At 47.6% G+C, this 17,537-nt stretch overlaps 1 protein-coding gene across 1 annotated transcript; it reads left to right on the top strand.

Moving 5' to 3' along the window:
* The first annotated feature begins 8,880 nt into the window (after positions 1-8,880).
* LOC104022865 (urotensin-2 receptor) lies at positions 8,881-13,231 on the top strand. Its single transcript, XM_009476627.2, has 2 exons — positions 8,881-9,097; positions 11,657-13,231. The coding sequence occupies exon 2, from the start codon at positions 11,801-11,803 to the stop codon at positions 12,929-12,931; it is 1,131 nt and encodes a 376-aa protein (XP_009474902.1). The 5' UTR covers positions 8,881-9,097; positions 11,657-11,800; the 3' UTR covers positions 12,932-13,231.
* Positions 13,232-17,537: the final 4,306 nt, after the last annotated feature.

Raw genomic sequence — 17,537 nt, 5'->3', positions numbered from 1 at the left:
CACACTGTGTGTGCTGACTGTTCCTTCCCCAGCCCAGGTCGGCTGGAGATCCGCCGGTATAACCTTGATATGTAACGAATGCTACACAGTACCACCACCACCACCATCACCAAATGGCAAGGCACATCTTCATCCACTGTGATGGCCCCGCACGCCGCAGACTGAAACGTCAGGCCAAACCCCGTGTGTCAGGCAGCTATTTCAGCTGAGGCTGCCCCTATCCTGGAGCATCTGCGCTGTACAGCCTGTGCCACAGCTGGGGACAGCTTATGGAGAGGAGCAGAGCCTCTGCCTTGTCTTGGTGACCCCCAAACTTCTGCTCTGCCACTGCACTGCTGGGAGGGGCTGGATGCTTCTGGTCAAGAGAGGCCCTGAAAAGACTCAAGGGAAGACGGTGCATAGCAGAAAAAGGGTGGCAGCCCCAGGTGGAGCTGAAACAGCGTCATGAGGACTCTGGCTCAGAGCCTGGTGACACTGTTACAAGGGGGAAAAAAAGGACTTTACTGTGCCTTTTACTGTATTCACAGCAGTGTGAAGACAGGCACTAGAAGTCAGCACTGAGCTATCACCAGTGAAAATAGAAGTTCCTCATCAGAGTAAGCAAGAAAATGTATTATGTGGGAGTATAATTTATTATAGAAAAGCAGCTTTTTAAAGGAGAATTTGTACTAGCATCTGCTGTTTCAGAGAGGTGACCCCTACCAGCACCAGCTGTCTGTGGCTGTCACCATCCCCAGGTCCTTCCAGCTCTACCCCCATGTGTGCAGAATGGCAAATGCCACCACAGAGTCCACAGTGGCATAAACTCTATGCAATGACGGTTGCTGCTCTTTCCATGCTGCCAGACAACCTTTCATGCTTCATCTTGTGTATTTTGTGAGAGGTTTTTGAAAGCTCCAGCAGAAACCTTTGCTGCCAGGCAGAGGCAGCAAGAGCTGGGAATGTGTGCTGTCCTCCACGCTGAGAAAACAGCTGGGATCAGCAACAGGAGCTTCAGCTGGAAATAGTGGGAGCGTGACTTTTTTCCCTACAAGTCTTCTGGCCCCAAAACCTTTCCTAAATCCTCTAATTCCCAGCTATGAGGAACCAGGCTAAGAAATACAGAATAGCCTCCAGGAGGGAACAGGGCAGTTGGAAAGGAGGAGAGGATGACTGAGGACGTTGAACCAAACTGCAAAGCAGCGGTGTGGTCAGCACAGCCATGCAGACTAGAACATGGAGGTGCTGCACAGGATATACGTAATAGCAAATAATGGCAAGGAAACTTTTTTCTCTAGTCTAGCATCAGGTTTTGGCCCATGGAAGGTGCTTCTCTCAGTTTGGCTGCACTCCCCACAGCTTTTCTGATGATAATTTGGAGGATTTCCAGGAGAAAATGTGAAATATTACCCAGGCCAGATCTTCTGTGCTGAAGAGATTCTCCCAAAAGGCATTTGTAAAAGGGAAGCTCTTCTCTGCATTTGGAGGGAAGTGATGACCTCTTCTGCCTACCACAGCCTGCCTGCCTTCCCCTGAGTAATCAAACTCGCTGCAGCTCTTCCAGGAATTGAAAAGGAGGTGGGGATGTCAAAGGATAAAGAAGCTCAAATAGCACATCTCAGACCTTGCTAATAAAAATGTAAATGGGGCTGTGCATATCGGCAGGGGGGAACTTTCCTCACAAAGTCATGGAGGATCCAGCAGGTTGGCTTGATTTAAAAGTTTTAATGAAGCAGCTGTGCAAATGACACATTGGCTGCACTATATAGTACAAAAGGCTGCCAGCAAAGTCACCAGCTTATTTGAATTAGCAGCACTCAGCTATAAGCACTGCTGAAATAGCTTTAGCACTGCTAAAACCTCTCCAAAAACCAACTGAGGCTAAGACAAGCTTATGACTTAGCACGGGCCATCACAGGCAGGACCCACTCTCCCACCTCAGACAACAGCGCCTGGCCAGGGACATGCTCACCTCAGACAAATCCATAAGCAGACATATTAATCACTGATGTGAGATATAAAACCCCTCACAGCTAATCATGATTTTCTATACTTTTATAAAATATATGCTTATTAGCAAAGGTTTCCAGCATCCTTATCTCTGTCCTCCACAGTTTTCTGTACCCCAAAGAACAAGTCTTGATGCAGCAGTAGAAAAAAGGTGAGGAAAACTTCTCCTCGGCAGGTCCTGGATGCTTTGTCTTTTCCAGACATCTCAGATCTGGGACACAAGCAGTTACGTGAGAATTTCCAATGGTGGCAGAAGACCCAAGAGCTGGGGCAGGAAAAAAAAAAAAAGGCAGAACAAATGATTTATAAAGTTTGCATGTAAATGTAATCAGCTGGGGGAAAGCCTCTGAAAATCCATGCACCAGTGACACATAGCTGGTACTCTGTGAAAATCACAGTACATGGGTTATGTCTAATTATTGTTACTCTCCATACAATTTGCACATGTAAATATACTGAGAGGCAAATGGATTTGCCAAAGCAGACTTGCAAAGCCTAAATACATTGTAAATCAATGTATTTAAGTTCTTGTTTGCATTTATACCAAGGCCCTTTGGTATGAGATACTGCTCATAAATGAGCACATTAGAAACTTGTTTTGCACGCAAACAACCAAGCATAGCTCTTGGCAGAAACTTTTACGCACAGATGTGCTATTCGGTCAAGCCCCAGTTTGATGTGGTAACACTGTGCACCTGGGCTTCTGCATTAGAAAAAGCACCCTAGTAGTGTGTTAATGTTGTTTTCCACATTTTATTTCAGACTGAAGTAACACAGAGGGCTGTGCCTGAGGGAGCTGTTCCTGAGTGTATACGAGCACAACTCAGCTTTACATGCTGCAGTGAACTGCTGTCCCATCTTCCAGCCTCATTCAGACATCCAGCTGCTGTGCAGTAAGGATCTCCTTTCATTTACCAAAATCAGGGACTAAACAGGGTTCAGGCCAGCCTCTTACCAGACTAACTAGCCTGCACATGCAAGGTGAGTGTGTTGGTACAATAGACAGCAATGAAATGCATACACACCACCGGAGATACACCAGCATGCTCATTTTCCAATGAATATCCAGTACCTGCATATGGGAAATAACAACTAAGCCAAACCACTTCATCTAGTCTGATGGACACGCAAGGTCGTCTGATTCCAGGTATAGAAAGATCACCAGCTTCTGCTTGCCAGCAGCGGGAGCTGCATGGTCATAGCTGCTATACAAACACAGCTCCAGTAATAGACTCACTCAGCCAGGGCTTCCCCAACGATAACCTGAGGGAGAGCTAAGCTGTTTGCAAAGAAAGCCGAATCTGGAATGAGCATTGACAGTCTGTGATGAATCCAGCCTCAGCCTAGCCCATCGTAAACGCTCAAGAAAGTACTCGGTCATGTAACACCAGCGACCCTGGAGCAGGAGGGAGAATGAATCTATATGAGATGGCCAACTCATCACATCCCACTAGGGCAACCACACAGCAGGATGGATGGATGAATGAAGGCACAGACATAGTGACTATTTTTAGAATTGCAAAGTTATTTGCAATAACTTATCACCCACCATCAAGGTGGTCTGGGTCATACCTGGCAGCTGAAGCTCCCCTTCCACGTCTGCAGAGCATGGTGGGATTTGGCTGTGACACAGAATCACTGTCATCTCTGTTTAACAGCTCTGCAATGTGCCTTACAGGTTAGACAAGGGACAAATTCTGCCTGCCTGGTGGGTGCACAGGATGCTTAGCCAGCAGCGTAGTGCCATCCTACCAGGGGACTGGGACAGAAGGCAGGATTTGGGTGCTCTGCAGGTTATGTATCATAGGCATCGGACCTCCTCCTGGAGAACAACCTGTACCCCAGTGCATAGGAAGAGGGATCAAGCAGGAGGATCCATGCAGGAGGCAGCGATGCGCTCTCCCTCAGAAGCTCCCCTGATCCTGAGAAGCCGTGGAGGAGCCCCAGCTCCATCCCCCCAGAGGGACCAGCAGTGCCTCTGCTAGCCCCAAACAGACGAATCCTTCAGTGTGGAGAAACCGTCCCCATTCACATGTCAAACACCAGATGTTAAAACTGAACATCCAGTACCTTGGGTCCCTGACACAGCTGTGGGAGCACTCCCAGCCCCAAGGCAGGCACTGGGATGCCTCGCAGAGACTCAGACCAGTCTGCGAATGTCAAGGGCTGCCAAAATGGAGGACAAATGATGCCACTCATGCATGTCACACAGTAAAATGAATATCATCCTGTCTGTCGTCCAGAGCTCAGGGCTGGAGAGAGGTCAGCTGTGGAGATGGAATAACATCTTCTCCTAATACGGTTTGTCTGTAAAGTATATCTGACCTACGAGCAGCCCAGAGCCTCCTTAGTGGGATGGTACAATCAGGGCAGAGGAGAGCAACCAGGGGAAAATCTCCCTGAGCTGACTGCACACCCTGCACGAGGATAGCAGAGCCACAGACCCCCATCCTCCCAGCTGTGTGGGGCCTTGGGCAGCATTGAGGCAGCTCAGCCTTGCTGCATTCTGCAGCCCTGCCCCACTATCACTGCACAAAATGACCCTGCTCGCTCCAATTCACCTCATCCCTCGTGGGCACGAAATGAGCCCCCATCACAAGCACCCTCCTGGGAATGCAGGGACCTCAGTTTGGGAGAGCAGTAGTTGTTGGTCTCCCAATACCATATAGCAAAGCTTTGGACCTCATAGGAGTCCAAAAATTTTAACTGTTGTGTAAGAACAGAGGTGATCTGTGTGATCTTGAAGGGATCCCTGTAGTAACAAGGTGAAATTCAGGGAAGCGAGAAGCAACAGTTCATAAGAGCAGTCCCAAAAGGAAAGCTGGGAGAAGCTCTGGCCCCTTCTGCTCCTTCCACCCCTTCAGGACCAGCCTCCACTGTGCTCCAGGGCTGGAGCTAGCGCAGGTGTTACCTGCAAACCCCAGGGAGTCAGAGTTTGAGCCCTCTGCCTTTTCCCAACCAAACTCCAGGGCACCAGCGGGGAACATTGGGGTTGCTTCCCCTGCCCTGGACAGTGACACTATTTGGGCTAGAAACATGACAGACATGGTAGGTAACAATCCAGGATGGCACCTCAGTCCCCTTTCAACACCACTCCTTGAACTGTCTGTGCAATTTACCCCTGTGCACAGGAAAAGCTGATAGCAACACACAGATCCTCCTGGGTTGGTAGAGAGCTCAGTGAGGGATGAATGCCCTCCGTAAGCAAAGCAGCTATAAACCTGGTATCTGTGTAAGGGATCCTGGATGAGGAAAAACAAGCTGGTGATTTTGGCCCCTGGAGTCTCACTTTCACACAAAGCAGCCAAGAGCAAAGCCATACTGATTCAGAAAGGACAACTGAAGTTTCATATTGCAAAAAAACAGGAAGAAAGGGGACAAAAACACCAAAAAAGCTCAGTGAAGTCTCCAAATGCGTTGGCTGAGTTTGGGTGGCTCTTTCACTGGCAGGGACAGATGGCAGGAAGAGTGGAAAAAGCAGTTGGGAACCAGCTGGGAATTGGAATATCACATTTGCATGTGTCCAAGACCATGAGTGCTGGAACAGAGGGATTTAAATGCAACTTTCCTAGGAACAAGAGGTGACCAGGGGACTACCATGTCCTGCATGGTGAGTCACAGCCACCTCACCAATGCTCTTTCTCAGGAGCTGCTGCCGTTTGCATGTGCTCCTGTGTGTCAGTGTGGCTTTGGGAGGACACGGGCTTGGCACGATGCTGCAAATACTTGGTCTCCTTTGGACTGATCCCAAAGTCAGGGCAGCTTCTCATAAGCTAATCTGAATTTCTGTGTGACCATGATAACATTTGCAGTGGAGACAAGATGTATGCTATCTCATGACTACTCCTCAGTATTAAAGGGGGTCATGCACGGAGATGAGTAAACCAAGTCAGACAAATGGGAATCACATCTTATCCTGAGTTTGCATGTGTTTCTGTACCTGACCCAGACTAAGAATACAGATACATTCATGAGATTCTTTTCTTTTATCAATTTTGGCTGCACTTGTACGTGCTGTTCCCTACAAGGAGGGAGTAGCGCTTCATTGAATTTTTAAAATGTAATTCATAGACAAACTTATGCTTCCAGCTAGAAGCAGAAGGGAGCCCATGGCTGCTGGCAAACCTGGTCTCAAAACTGTCCCAGCAAAAGTGGAACATGCCAAAGGGGCCCTGCACAGACAGGGAGAGACAGCAGACAGTCAGCAGGGTGCACAGCCATTGGAGTGCACAGCCCAGCTCAACAGACACAAGAGATTTGACTGGTTCAGTTGAGGTTTGAGTCAATAAACAAACACAATCAAATTCACATAGCACTGGCATAAATCTTTGTATCAAAGGGGGGAAGTAGTCTTTTTTTGCCCTGTATTTAATAGAATAATAACGGTTATTACCTTTGCAGTAACTTCAGAAGGCCCCTATGCAGAACTTGAGCCCTGTAGCAGTGGATGTTGTTTGAATGATTAAACAGACCTGTTTCGTATCTCAGAGGGCTCCTACCTTCATCCGTTACTGACTGTGCAGTTCCTAGTCCTGTTACAAATCATGTGGGCTGGAACTCCTGTCTATAGCTCTAATAGCATCTGACAAATGTGACAAACCCAGAAACTCAGGGCACCGGGAAATGAGTGAGCTCAATGATCTCTGTTTTACTAATGAGGACAATAAGGGGAACAGAAGCAGCAAAACCACAACCACAAACAACCCTCTGAGCCAGGGCTATGAACCTGACACTGTCCATGCTGCTCTCGAACGCCTCTCCAGACACCTCTTCTAACGACTCCACCAGGACACAGACCATATGGGAGTCCAGCTTCCCCTAATGGAAGCCCAGTGGGCACTGAGATTTCCTGATAAACAAACACACTGGTATAACGTTTTTCAAAAGGTTTAAACACCAAAAAAGGAAGTACCAGACTGGGGTCAACAGGTCCAGGAAACTGATGAGTCGGCCAGAAGCCTTCCCCCATCCCATTCCCCCTTCCTTTCCCTGGCGTGGGTCAATAACAACCCAACTGGCACCTCAGTGACAGAAGAGTGACAGGAATGTGACAGTTCCAGCCCAGGTGCCTGGAGAGAGACCTGCACCCACCTACCAAACACTGGAGATTGAAACAGCATGGCTGAGCCATGCCCAGCAGAGGCACCCACCTCCCCTGTCAGCATTGCTGCATTCACACAGGGCTTGTGCCAATGTGCCCTTTGAGTTGCGTGCAGACAGTAGCAAGGGGATTCAAGGACACAAGTTTTGAAACACAAGGGTTTTCCCTGCTCTGTATGTGAAGAGGAGACTGCCACATGAATGACCTTCCCACTCCCAGTGGGCCACCCACCAATAAATCACTAAGTCAGCTTCGCCATCAGTGCTCACCAAGGGACCACTGCTGCTCACTGGAATCTCGCAGTCAATGGGCAGCTCCATCTCACCACTTTTCCAAAGATGTCTAAGGGCCAGCCACAAAATGTAGATTTAGAGCAAATCATTAGAGCAAAACACATAGATTTGAGGGTGCTTGGGTTGGGGTTTTAGAGCTCAGCCATCCCTTGTTAAAGCTGCTGACATAAAATCTATTTTCATTGCAAAATTAAGCCTCCACATGAGGATTTGCTCCTAACCCGAGTCCTCACCACACTCAAAAGCACACATCTCAGAGTGGCCTTGCTTTGCACACCCACTGCCCTGTTACAGGGACAGCCACAAGCGGCGCTCACCAATCTTTCCAGGTGCTACCACAGCCACCCCATGTGGTTCGAGCAAAACTGGGTTCACACTGCAGGAAGACAAGACCTTAGACACAAGATGCATCTGAAAGCACCCAGGTAGCAGAGTGTAAAAGGCTGAGAACAAAGAAGAAACAATACAAGTATCCAGGGAAGGAGTTAGAGGACGAAACAGGTCTTGGTTTGTAACAGCGATACAGGATGGATGAGCTGGGGCCGGCTGGTGTGCCAGGTGCTGCACCTCCCAGGAACCCCATGTGGAAAGCATGACCTAATTGCAGTGGTTGCCCCAATGCAAACCTGTGAAGCAAGCAATGGGCCTGGCAGGCATCTCCCACACACCTATGTCCAGCAGGAGACACCTTGGGAAAGATGGGTACTCCTCGCTTCCTGCTGGCATAAATCAGAAGCAAGCCCCTGCGGTCCACAGAGCTAAAGCAGGGAACTGGAAGGAAGAGCAATCCGATTGTTTGCAAGCAACCAACACAATATTCAGCTGCTATCAAAATAATTCTGAGTTTAGCTTCAGCATTTCTCAGCACCAGCCCCTTCCCCACATTGTTTTTTCTTAGCGCCTGGTTGATGTCGCTCTGTCTTTACCCTCCTTGAGTATCACCAGGGAAAGGCAACCAGCTGAACCCCAAACAACCTGGATAACATTTTGTTACCACCAGTCTGAAATATCTCAGATGCTGTGGTGTGTGATACCACAGCACAGATTCGTCTATTAATACGTTGTCCAACCCAAATAAACTTTGGCTTCACTTCGGAATTGATCTCCGAATCGAGGAGCTCTGCCGCTTCCCTGGGCAGCCAACCCTCCCACAGGAATTTAACCCTCCCTGGCCTGACTGCTCTCCTCTGACACAATGGTTTTGCTCAGACAACGTTAGGCATTTGCACTCTTTGGTGCGATGTAAGGAGGAGCAGGATGGCTTTTCGTATCACCCGTCCTGGAATGAAAACACCCTTGACATCTCACATCCCCAGCTGGTTCACAGCCAGGTGGGGGGAGGCAGCTAAACAAGGCACGGCTATCAAAATGCTGCTTCTTTAAAAAGGCTCTTTGCTGGCTGCAGTCAAAGCCACGCTATGCCTAACGTCACTGAGTAACAGAAATAGCAGGCTTGAGTGAAGGGAGGAGAATGAGAGTATGAAGAGCGCACAGATTTCAAACGTACTTGGCTAGGTAGCATGCTCCCTTCCTGCCGCTGCCCTTCCAGATGCAACAGAGCACGGAGATCTCCTGCTGTCCGCTCATGAAGAAGGATTCTCTTTTTTTCTTTTTTCCCTTTTTTTTCTTTTGTTAAGTTTCAGCTTTAATACTACTAGATTCATTTTTATTTTATTTCTTGTAGGAAACTTCATCTGCTGGATTTAAAAGCAAGGTTTGAGCAGGAGGAATTAATTTATGTTTGTAGCTACCGGAATGCGCATGGTACTCCTGTGTGATGATAATGTAGAGGGAAAGGCAGGATTGGCTGAGAAAATTGCTTAGACTGTAAGATGCTTGAATGGCTGCTTGGAATAACAAGCTCTCTATTGTGTGTGCGTGTGCATGTGTGTGGGTGTATGCATTTATGTATGAGTGCAGCAATGACAGTAACTTTAAAATGATGCAAGGTTTTCCCAGTTTGCTTAATTTTCCTCCTCTAGGAGTGGGGACTTGCCTAGCTGTGGACTCTGTCTGGAGACAGGTGAAGTGTCTGAATTGAATTAGTGCTGTAGTAATTTTATAAATGAAGCAAAACGCAGGTTCAGTGGAAGAGGAGGAGAGTGGGGAGATGCGGTGTGCTGAGCTCTCTCCAGCAGGAGCTGTCACACCAGGAAATGGCACAGACATGCACAGGCACGGCACAGATCTGCTACAAGTGCCCAGAGCACAAAGTGAGGCAGCTGCAAGAAGACAGCACCTGGGCCATGGAAACATACTCCCGAAAATGAGCTATCACAAATCCAACTGAGCTTGACAGCTGTGTGCGTGACCAGCTCTGGGCTTGGCTGGAACATCCCATGCAGAGCCATTTGTTTCCAACCAAGTGTGCCGGCGATCGTGTGGCAGAGGAGCAGGCAGAGCTCCCTGAGCATCCGCATCTCCTTCATACGTGACGCTTTTGCTGCCAGCACAGCTCGTACATGAACATCAATAAAGTGGACGATGAGGGAGCAAGTCAGTGCATGGACAGACTGGCTACACATGCCCAAAGACAAGCAGGAGGAGACCACGCAGCACGGCACGGGAGGGAGGAGGCAGATTTGGGTTTGCAAGGTCCAAGAAAGCCAAGATGCTGGTGAAGCTGCTGGAGACCTGCTCAGAGGAACAATGTCCCAAAGGAGCACTGACCACTGCAGGACCATGCTTCATCGCTCCCCTCAGATGTCTGTACCCAAGGAACTCGGGTGGGAGACGGGCTCTGTGTATTGTGGTTTTTCTCCTTCTTTTTTTGCACCCCTATCCCAATTGTTAAGTGAGAAGAAATCTCCCTCTGTCCTGGATTGCTCTCTTTTATGCAGAGTTTTTGCATGACATCTCTGTAGCATCCATCACCCACAGCAGGTGGTAATGGGAAGAAAAGAAGATGAGAGTAAGCCATGAAGAGGATGAACAGTCCATCCTCAAGTGCTACAGAGGTCACTGTCAGGGTCTTTGACACAAGGGCAGTGGAGGAGGGCCTGGTGGTGTAATCCTGCTGCCAAGGAGCAAGTGGGAGGGAAGAGGCAAAGGAGTCAGAGCTGGTGTAGAGGCAAAGGGACATCAAACTCATTGGGAAAAGCTGCAAAACTTAGCAAATTCCCAGGATAAAACAAACCCAGCCTGCCCCGTGGAATGAGGCAGAACGAAGTCTTTGCCTGCTGAGCTCTGCAAGGGCAATACAGTCCAGCACCCCCTCTCACAGTGTTTTCCAAAGACGATCTGAGCTCCGTAAAATACATAGTGCAAACACACTTCTGAGTGCAGTGACCTTTAGGTTGGCACAGGCTTCTAGTGTAACTTAAAATCCGGGCATTTTAGCTACATCTTCAGTGTTTCACTCGGGTAGGTATGATCTCCCTTTGCCTACATCCAGAGCCAGTATAAACTCAAAGCAACACAGTCATGATTTGTATAGTGTTGGGCCTGAGCTAACCAAAAGCTCCAACATATGAAGAGTGACTACCTGCCTAATGTGCTGCAGAGCAATCTCACACCTCATTGCACAAGGCTGTTTAGACAGATTCACAGACAGGTCTGTCTGAAATATATCTGTGCATGGACACATGAAAATCTGTGGGATCACACTTGACTGAGAGCATGAAAAAAACCTGTGTTTACAGACATATAAAACCCACAGTGCAACCTACAGCTTGCTCTATAGATAGAAAACGCATTTTTTTTCTCCGTCACTCAACTACAATTTGAAACTGCAGGTCAGGACATAGCAGGAGCTTCTCATTCAAGGGAAAATTGCACTGAGAAAACACTGCAGAAATGCTGGACAGGAATTTGAGTGTATCGCTTACACAAAATAGACAACTATTTGGCTGCAAGTAGTAAATCCAAAGTTTGTTTTCCCTTTTTTGGGGTCTTTTACTCCTTCAGAGTTAAAAGCATAGCAAAGAGGTTTAAGCAATCATGCCGATAAGTCTGTAAGTTGCTGTTATGAATTTAGGGAGGACGCTTCTTTTCCCCAACCCCAAACTAATTTCAAGGGTTGCAGGAAGCTGTTCCAATGATCCACACAATCTCTTTTGTCTCTTTTCCATGGACACACTAAGAAATGTCATTCCTCAAAACTGTGCTCTTGTAATGATGGCACAAACCTTACACATGAGTGGCCTCAGTGCAGAAGGCCTTTGGTACATGCAGACAGTGTAGATTCGTACTCAGGGACAGGTAACTTCTAAATGATAATTTGTGTTGTGCTGGCAGATTTCTAATATGTTGGCTTCTGATGTCTTTCCTCTAGCAGAGAATGCAGATCTTCCTTGGATGAGACCCCACTAAGAAATGCTTCACCATCTCCCAGCAGTCGCATTTCTCGGAGCAGAAAGAACAGATCTTCAGACCCCAGTGGCATGAACAAAGCCTCTGTCATTAAAAGGCCAGGAAGATGTCCCTAACTGACGAGCTGGAGAGCCACTTTTCTGCAACCCCCTACATGGTGACAGACACAAGCGAGGGCAGACCCAACAGCTCCAATGCCACCGGGGACGGTGTGCCAGTCACCAGTTCCATGGAGGATATGATTGCCATCTGCACCATCGGGACAATCCTCTCCCTCATGTGCGTGATTGGGGTGACAGGCAACGTCTACACCTTGCTGGTGATGTGCAATTACTTGCGATCATCTGCCTCCATGTATATTTACATCATCAGCCTTGCACTGGCAGACCTGCTCTACCTTCTCACCATCCCCTTCATCGTTGGAACCTACTTCATTCAGAAATGGTACTTTGGGGACATTGGCTGTCGCATCTTGTTCAGTCTGGACTTCCTCACTATGCATGCCAGCATCTTCACCCTCACAGTCATGAGCACGGAACGCTACTTTGCTGTGCTGAAGCCCCTGGACACAGTGAAGAGGTCCAAGAGTTACCGAAAGGCCATTGCTGTTGTCATCTGGCTGGTGTCACTGCTGCTCACTCTCCCAATGCTCATCATGATCCAGCTGGTGCAAAGGGACAACAAAAGCATCTGCCTGCCCACTTGGAGCAAGCTGTCCTACAAAGTCTATCTCACCATCCTTTTTGGTACCAGCATTGTGGGTCCAGGGGTAATCATTGGCTACCTTTACATCCGATTAGCTAAGATTTACTGGGTGTCACAAACAGCATCTTTCAAGCAGACCAAGCGGCTGCCGAATCAAAAGGTGCTCTATTTAATCTTCACGATAGTGCTGGTGTTCTGGGCTTGCTTCTTGCCTTTCTGGATATGGCAGCTTCTCTTCCAGTATTACGAATCCTTCCCTTTATCTCCCAAGGTGATGAAGAACATTAATTATCTGACAACCTGTCTGACCTATAGCAACAGCTGTATCAACCCTTTCCTCTACACCCTACTCACCAAAAACTACAGGGAGTACCTAAAGAACAGACAGCGGTCCCTTAGCAGCAGCAGTGGGTACTTCCAAAGAAGGAATCGGTTTCAGAGGATTTCAGGGAGATCCCTGTCTACGAGCAGTCAGCACTGCACAGAGACATATGTTCTTGCTCACGCTCCTTTGGGAAACAGCAGTGACTGAAGGTAAAATGTATCTCCAAGAACAATCAATATTGACGTCAATGTTGCTTTGATTTAAAGTGTACATTGCAAAGGCAAAGCCTTAGCAGATCCATAATGTGCACACATTTAGTCCAGAGGCTGTGCTGTATGTCTGTTCTCATTTTCTTCAGTGGCACTGATTTGATGCTAGCAACATTCAGCTGAACATCTACCTAAATAGCCTTTCGCTCTTTATGCTTTATAGTGTATGTCTCCTGAAGTAACCATTAATAATGAAAGCCTATAATAGGACCATGGTTTTTAATAGTATCAGCTGTCTCACAGAGTTTAAAATTATGCTATCCCATGAATGGCTGTACTTTGCTCTTTCTTTTCTTTAGCAGCAATGCTAAATTTGTAGTTGTATGAGGACTGAAAACAATGAAATAAAGACAAAGCAGCTGATGTTTGTGACGTGCAATCCAGTCTGAATTTAGGGTAGGACTGGACAACGTGGATGAGGCATATCCAGGGGTATTTGTCCTGGTTTTGGTCGTATTCACATTTATTCTACACTCATGTGCATGCACTGGGCTTGATTCTCCATTCACACAGGTGTCTGCAGTGGAGTTACACCACAGTTCAAGTGAGCAAGATAGGCTTCCTGTGACAGTGCCACAGTCAGGGAATAGTCAGCATCCCCTAATGCACTGACCCCAAACACATGAGCACGCATGCGGGGGAGCATCATCTGTCCTGGACAAGTGTATCTGCCCTTTGCCCTCCTCCAAGGAGGCATTGGGAACCTCTGATGTTGTTCTCAGGGCATCTATTGAAAAACTGCAACATCCAGCCTGAGGGACCAGACCTACATCACCAAGTCCAGTCGGAAAGGACGGGGTGGGGCGAGGGGGAGGAGATGTGATTTCCAGTGAGCAAAGCTATGCTATCTGAAGTCCCTAATATTCTCAGTTATAAAAGCGCTAGCTCTCTATTAGTGAGACCACTTGTTCCCTTCACAGGAGATGATTTTGCTTTACTGCTACAAAAAGTGAATATAGTCCTGCCTACACAAAGAACACTTTGCCTGTCCTGGCTTTCACTGATGATAAAGCATCATTAGTATAAATATATCCTCCATGATGTCTGGCGCTTCTCCAGTGAGTCTAGAAGTACCTTCTCTGGGATACTGCCAGTATCTGTACAGGAGTCCTCTGCTTGCATTAGCCCGTTACCTCATTAGCAAGGATACAACAATGCAACGCCAACGCAACTCTAACCAAGTTACACAATTAGAAGCAAATTAATGCTTAGGAGTAAATTCAGGACTGCAGCATGATACGCCATTTGGCAGTGAACTCCTGAATTTAGGTTTTAACCATCTATTCCCCTTCAAGGAATTTAAATGGTCATTGCTTATGCGGACAGTGAAAGCTCTGCTTCCAGCCTCCGTGGGTGATACGCTTGGAAAAGAAATTGCCTCTTTCGTGCATGGGCTTAAAGTTTGTTATGTATGGGGAAGATTGCACATGTCATGAAAGAGGACTCTTGTGCATGCAGTTTTAATGTTGAACTATTGCAGAAACTGGAAGAGCCTCACTTTGTGTTCCCAACTGCCTCCATGCACACCATCTGCAGTGGTCCTGCAGGTCAGGGTGCCTTACCTGCACCCTGCTTGCAGTGCAGTACATTGACCAGCAAGTCCTACTTCAGGATTAGCCCCTTCCTGGTTTCAGAAGGGCAGAAATACCATTATATTTAGCTATATCCTACACTGATAGTACTTGTTATTTTTCAGACCCTCCTCAGGCTAGAGACATGCTAGTCAAAGCCCATTAGAGAGAGTAAAGCATTATTCACCCCACTGTAAGGAAGAGAGAGCCCACGGATAGGAGGTGAAGAGGTTTGCTATGTTCATGAACCCGTTTTGCACTTACATAGTCAGATGTTTATCATGGGTCAGAATGTAAAATTTTGCCTCCTTTTTTTGGCAATTGCAATTTTAACTTCTCCTTGCTCAGAAATAGCCAGACAAGCTCAAGACAAGGTCAGCATGAGCAGTTTCCATCATTGTGAAGGAAAGCTACTGTGGGTTGAGCCTTTAGTCCATCTTTTCTAAAATCGGATAGTCAAAATGAGAGGGTGGTTCGCAAATCTCAATTCATCCAGGCTTTGCACACCAATGAGGACAGTGCAGAAGAGTTACCGAAAGACATGGGAGCAGATTTGTCTCCAGAGTTAATCAGTCAAACCCCTTTGTCCCCAGCAGTACTGCTCTGATTAACTTCTTCACCACAACCAACATCTCACAGAAAATATTTGCAAAAAGCCTGCCATGGCTCTGTAGGTGCAACAAGCACCCTGAAAACAGCATGAGCAACATCCTGTGGAAGCATGGCCATACCAGAGGTCCTGCCATGCCCTGGGAGGTGAGCTGGGCTCAACACAGGGCGCGGGGGTTCCCTGCCTCCCCAGGAGGGCACACAGCCTCAGCCCTGGGCTGCACAGTCTCATTCCTCGTTTGAAGCCGGCACTGTGCTCTCAGCAGGGGCTTGCAAGTGTGTTTCTCAAATCAGCACAACAGACCCAAGAGAAAAGAAGAAACCCGCAAGTCAGGGAACGATTGCTGGTGATGTTTCAGTCAATATTGGGTCATCTCTGAATGCTGAGGTATTTCATTCAAGCCTTTCAATTTTCACCCCAGGCTCAGGTTTTTTTGCTCCTTCAAACACTCGCATCCATCACCACTCAGCACAGGCAACAATAAGGGAATATTATTCCAAGTCTACAGGTGAAACCAAGGCTCTGAGCAGTTCACAAGCAGCATGTGCACCAGCTCTGCATCCCCAACTAACATTACAGGGCATCAGCCACACTCAGATACCAAACGTTAGACAGCTGTCCTCTTCCTGAAACCAAACAGCAACTCAACCACAAGAGCCTGCTGAATATAAATGGGGGGGCCTGAGCAGTCAGTGAGGTCCGAAGAAGGAACTGCCTCCTCCAAGACATAGATTAATTGCTTAGTTAATGATAGCTATAAAATAATTATTGCACCCTATTTATTCCTCCTTGCAGAAACCTATCATCAGTCAAAGATCCAAGAGCTGATTTTTGCATAAACAAAATTAGAAATCAGTGTGAAAGGGATGTGTGTGTACACGTGGCTGTGTGTTTGCATACCTCAGACCATGCCCCTACACCTGCACCCTATTTGCTAGCTCTTTCTTCTCTGTGGGGTGAGATCAGAAGCTCTTTCATTATCCTGAAGTAAGTCTTAAATCCCCTCATCTCTGGGGTATTCAGTGCCCCACAGACTGGATTTCACCAGCTGAACTCCAGGTAGCAGCAGTCAAAACTCCAATTTTTTGCTAATTTAAGCCAGGGAGCATTTAGCAATGCCTCAAGACTCAAAGAAATTATCACTGTAAATACACTATGGCAGGGTGTCCAAAAAGGGCCAGGACAGAGACGCCAGCCCCTGTGGTGCTCCTACCAGCTAGGAAAGGCTGGGTACCCACTCTGGTGGCTGAAACAGGCAGCAAACTGCAGCTGGGGCCAGGCAATGTTTTCAGTTGGACAGCGTCTTTGCCAGAGAAGGATGACGTTTGTGTTTACCCAAACTATTTGCAAATCCACCCAGAAATTTAAGAATCCTTCTGGAAATTCTCTTTTTCTTTTTTTTTTTTTCTTTTTCCAAATACTGAATTGTCTCATTTCAGCCTTTAGGAGGCAAAACAACACAATTTCTCACTTCGTAATGAAGTTTTATTCATCAGTTTGCTTATACTTAATTTTAAAAATCCTCCGTCCATTTTGCTCAAACCACAGGACTCTTACAAAAAGTCCTGCAGTTCAAGTAGCAAAGCAGGGAGCAGCTGCTCACCCATGGTGTGGTGCGGCATCCACCCTCTGCCCGATTCCCACTTGCAGGGTCGCAGCAATCATAGGCATAAGCCTTCTTCCTCGCCTGCTGAGGGAGCCTGATTTAAGCTGATTGACAGCCCATGTCTGGTCTGAGCCCCCTCCTTGTTCCTGCAACCCAGTGACTGCAAAGGCACAAGATGAGGCCAGTTTGGGCCACCCTATTCTCCTGTGCAGGTGTCCCATCTCACTCCCTGGGAAATAACCAGGCCAGCAATTCTTCACCCTGCTGCTAACCAGACAGAAAAACCTTGGTACACGCTCCCAGAAGAGGATCTGGGCAATAAATCAACACGCGCAGTTTTGCTTCACTTACAGTTGCAAGATGGGCAAGGACTGGCTGGGTGAGGAGCAGGGATATAAGGAGCACTTTAGCTCTAGGTCACTAGTTCAGTACGTGGCCAGGTTGTGAGTGGTAGGATTTCCAGATTGGCAGGTGATCTCCTTTCATTTCTCTGGGGTGCTTGCTAGGAAACCTCTCATTTCAGTGGTTGCTTGAGGCCATTAAAAGGAGAGGCCAAAGGCTGAGCAGATCTTGGAGAGCAAATCTGCACCTTGGCAGAGCTGCCTAGAAAAAACCATTCCTCTTGCTGGTGCTGTCCCACTTGCATCTGCCATGACTGCCACACTGGGATGCCTGCACTGAAATTACCTGCCCCAGCCATGCCTGAGCCTCCCTCCATGCAGTGCCCAGAGGAGCTGCTACAGTAGCACACACTCAG

The sequence above is a fragment of the Nipponia nippon genome, unplaced genomic scaffold, assembly GCF_047370975.1.
Source record: "Nipponia nippon isolate SJK-2023a ecotype South Korea unplaced genomic scaffold, ASM4737097v1 scaffold_14, whole genome shotgun sequence".
In the NCBI taxonomy this organism is placed as follows: Eukaryota; Metazoa; Chordata; class Aves; order Pelecaniformes; family Threskiornithidae; genus Nipponia; species Nipponia nippon.
Note: the sequence above shows the minus strand (reverse complement) of the source record. Positions and strands in the feature narration are given on the sequence as shown.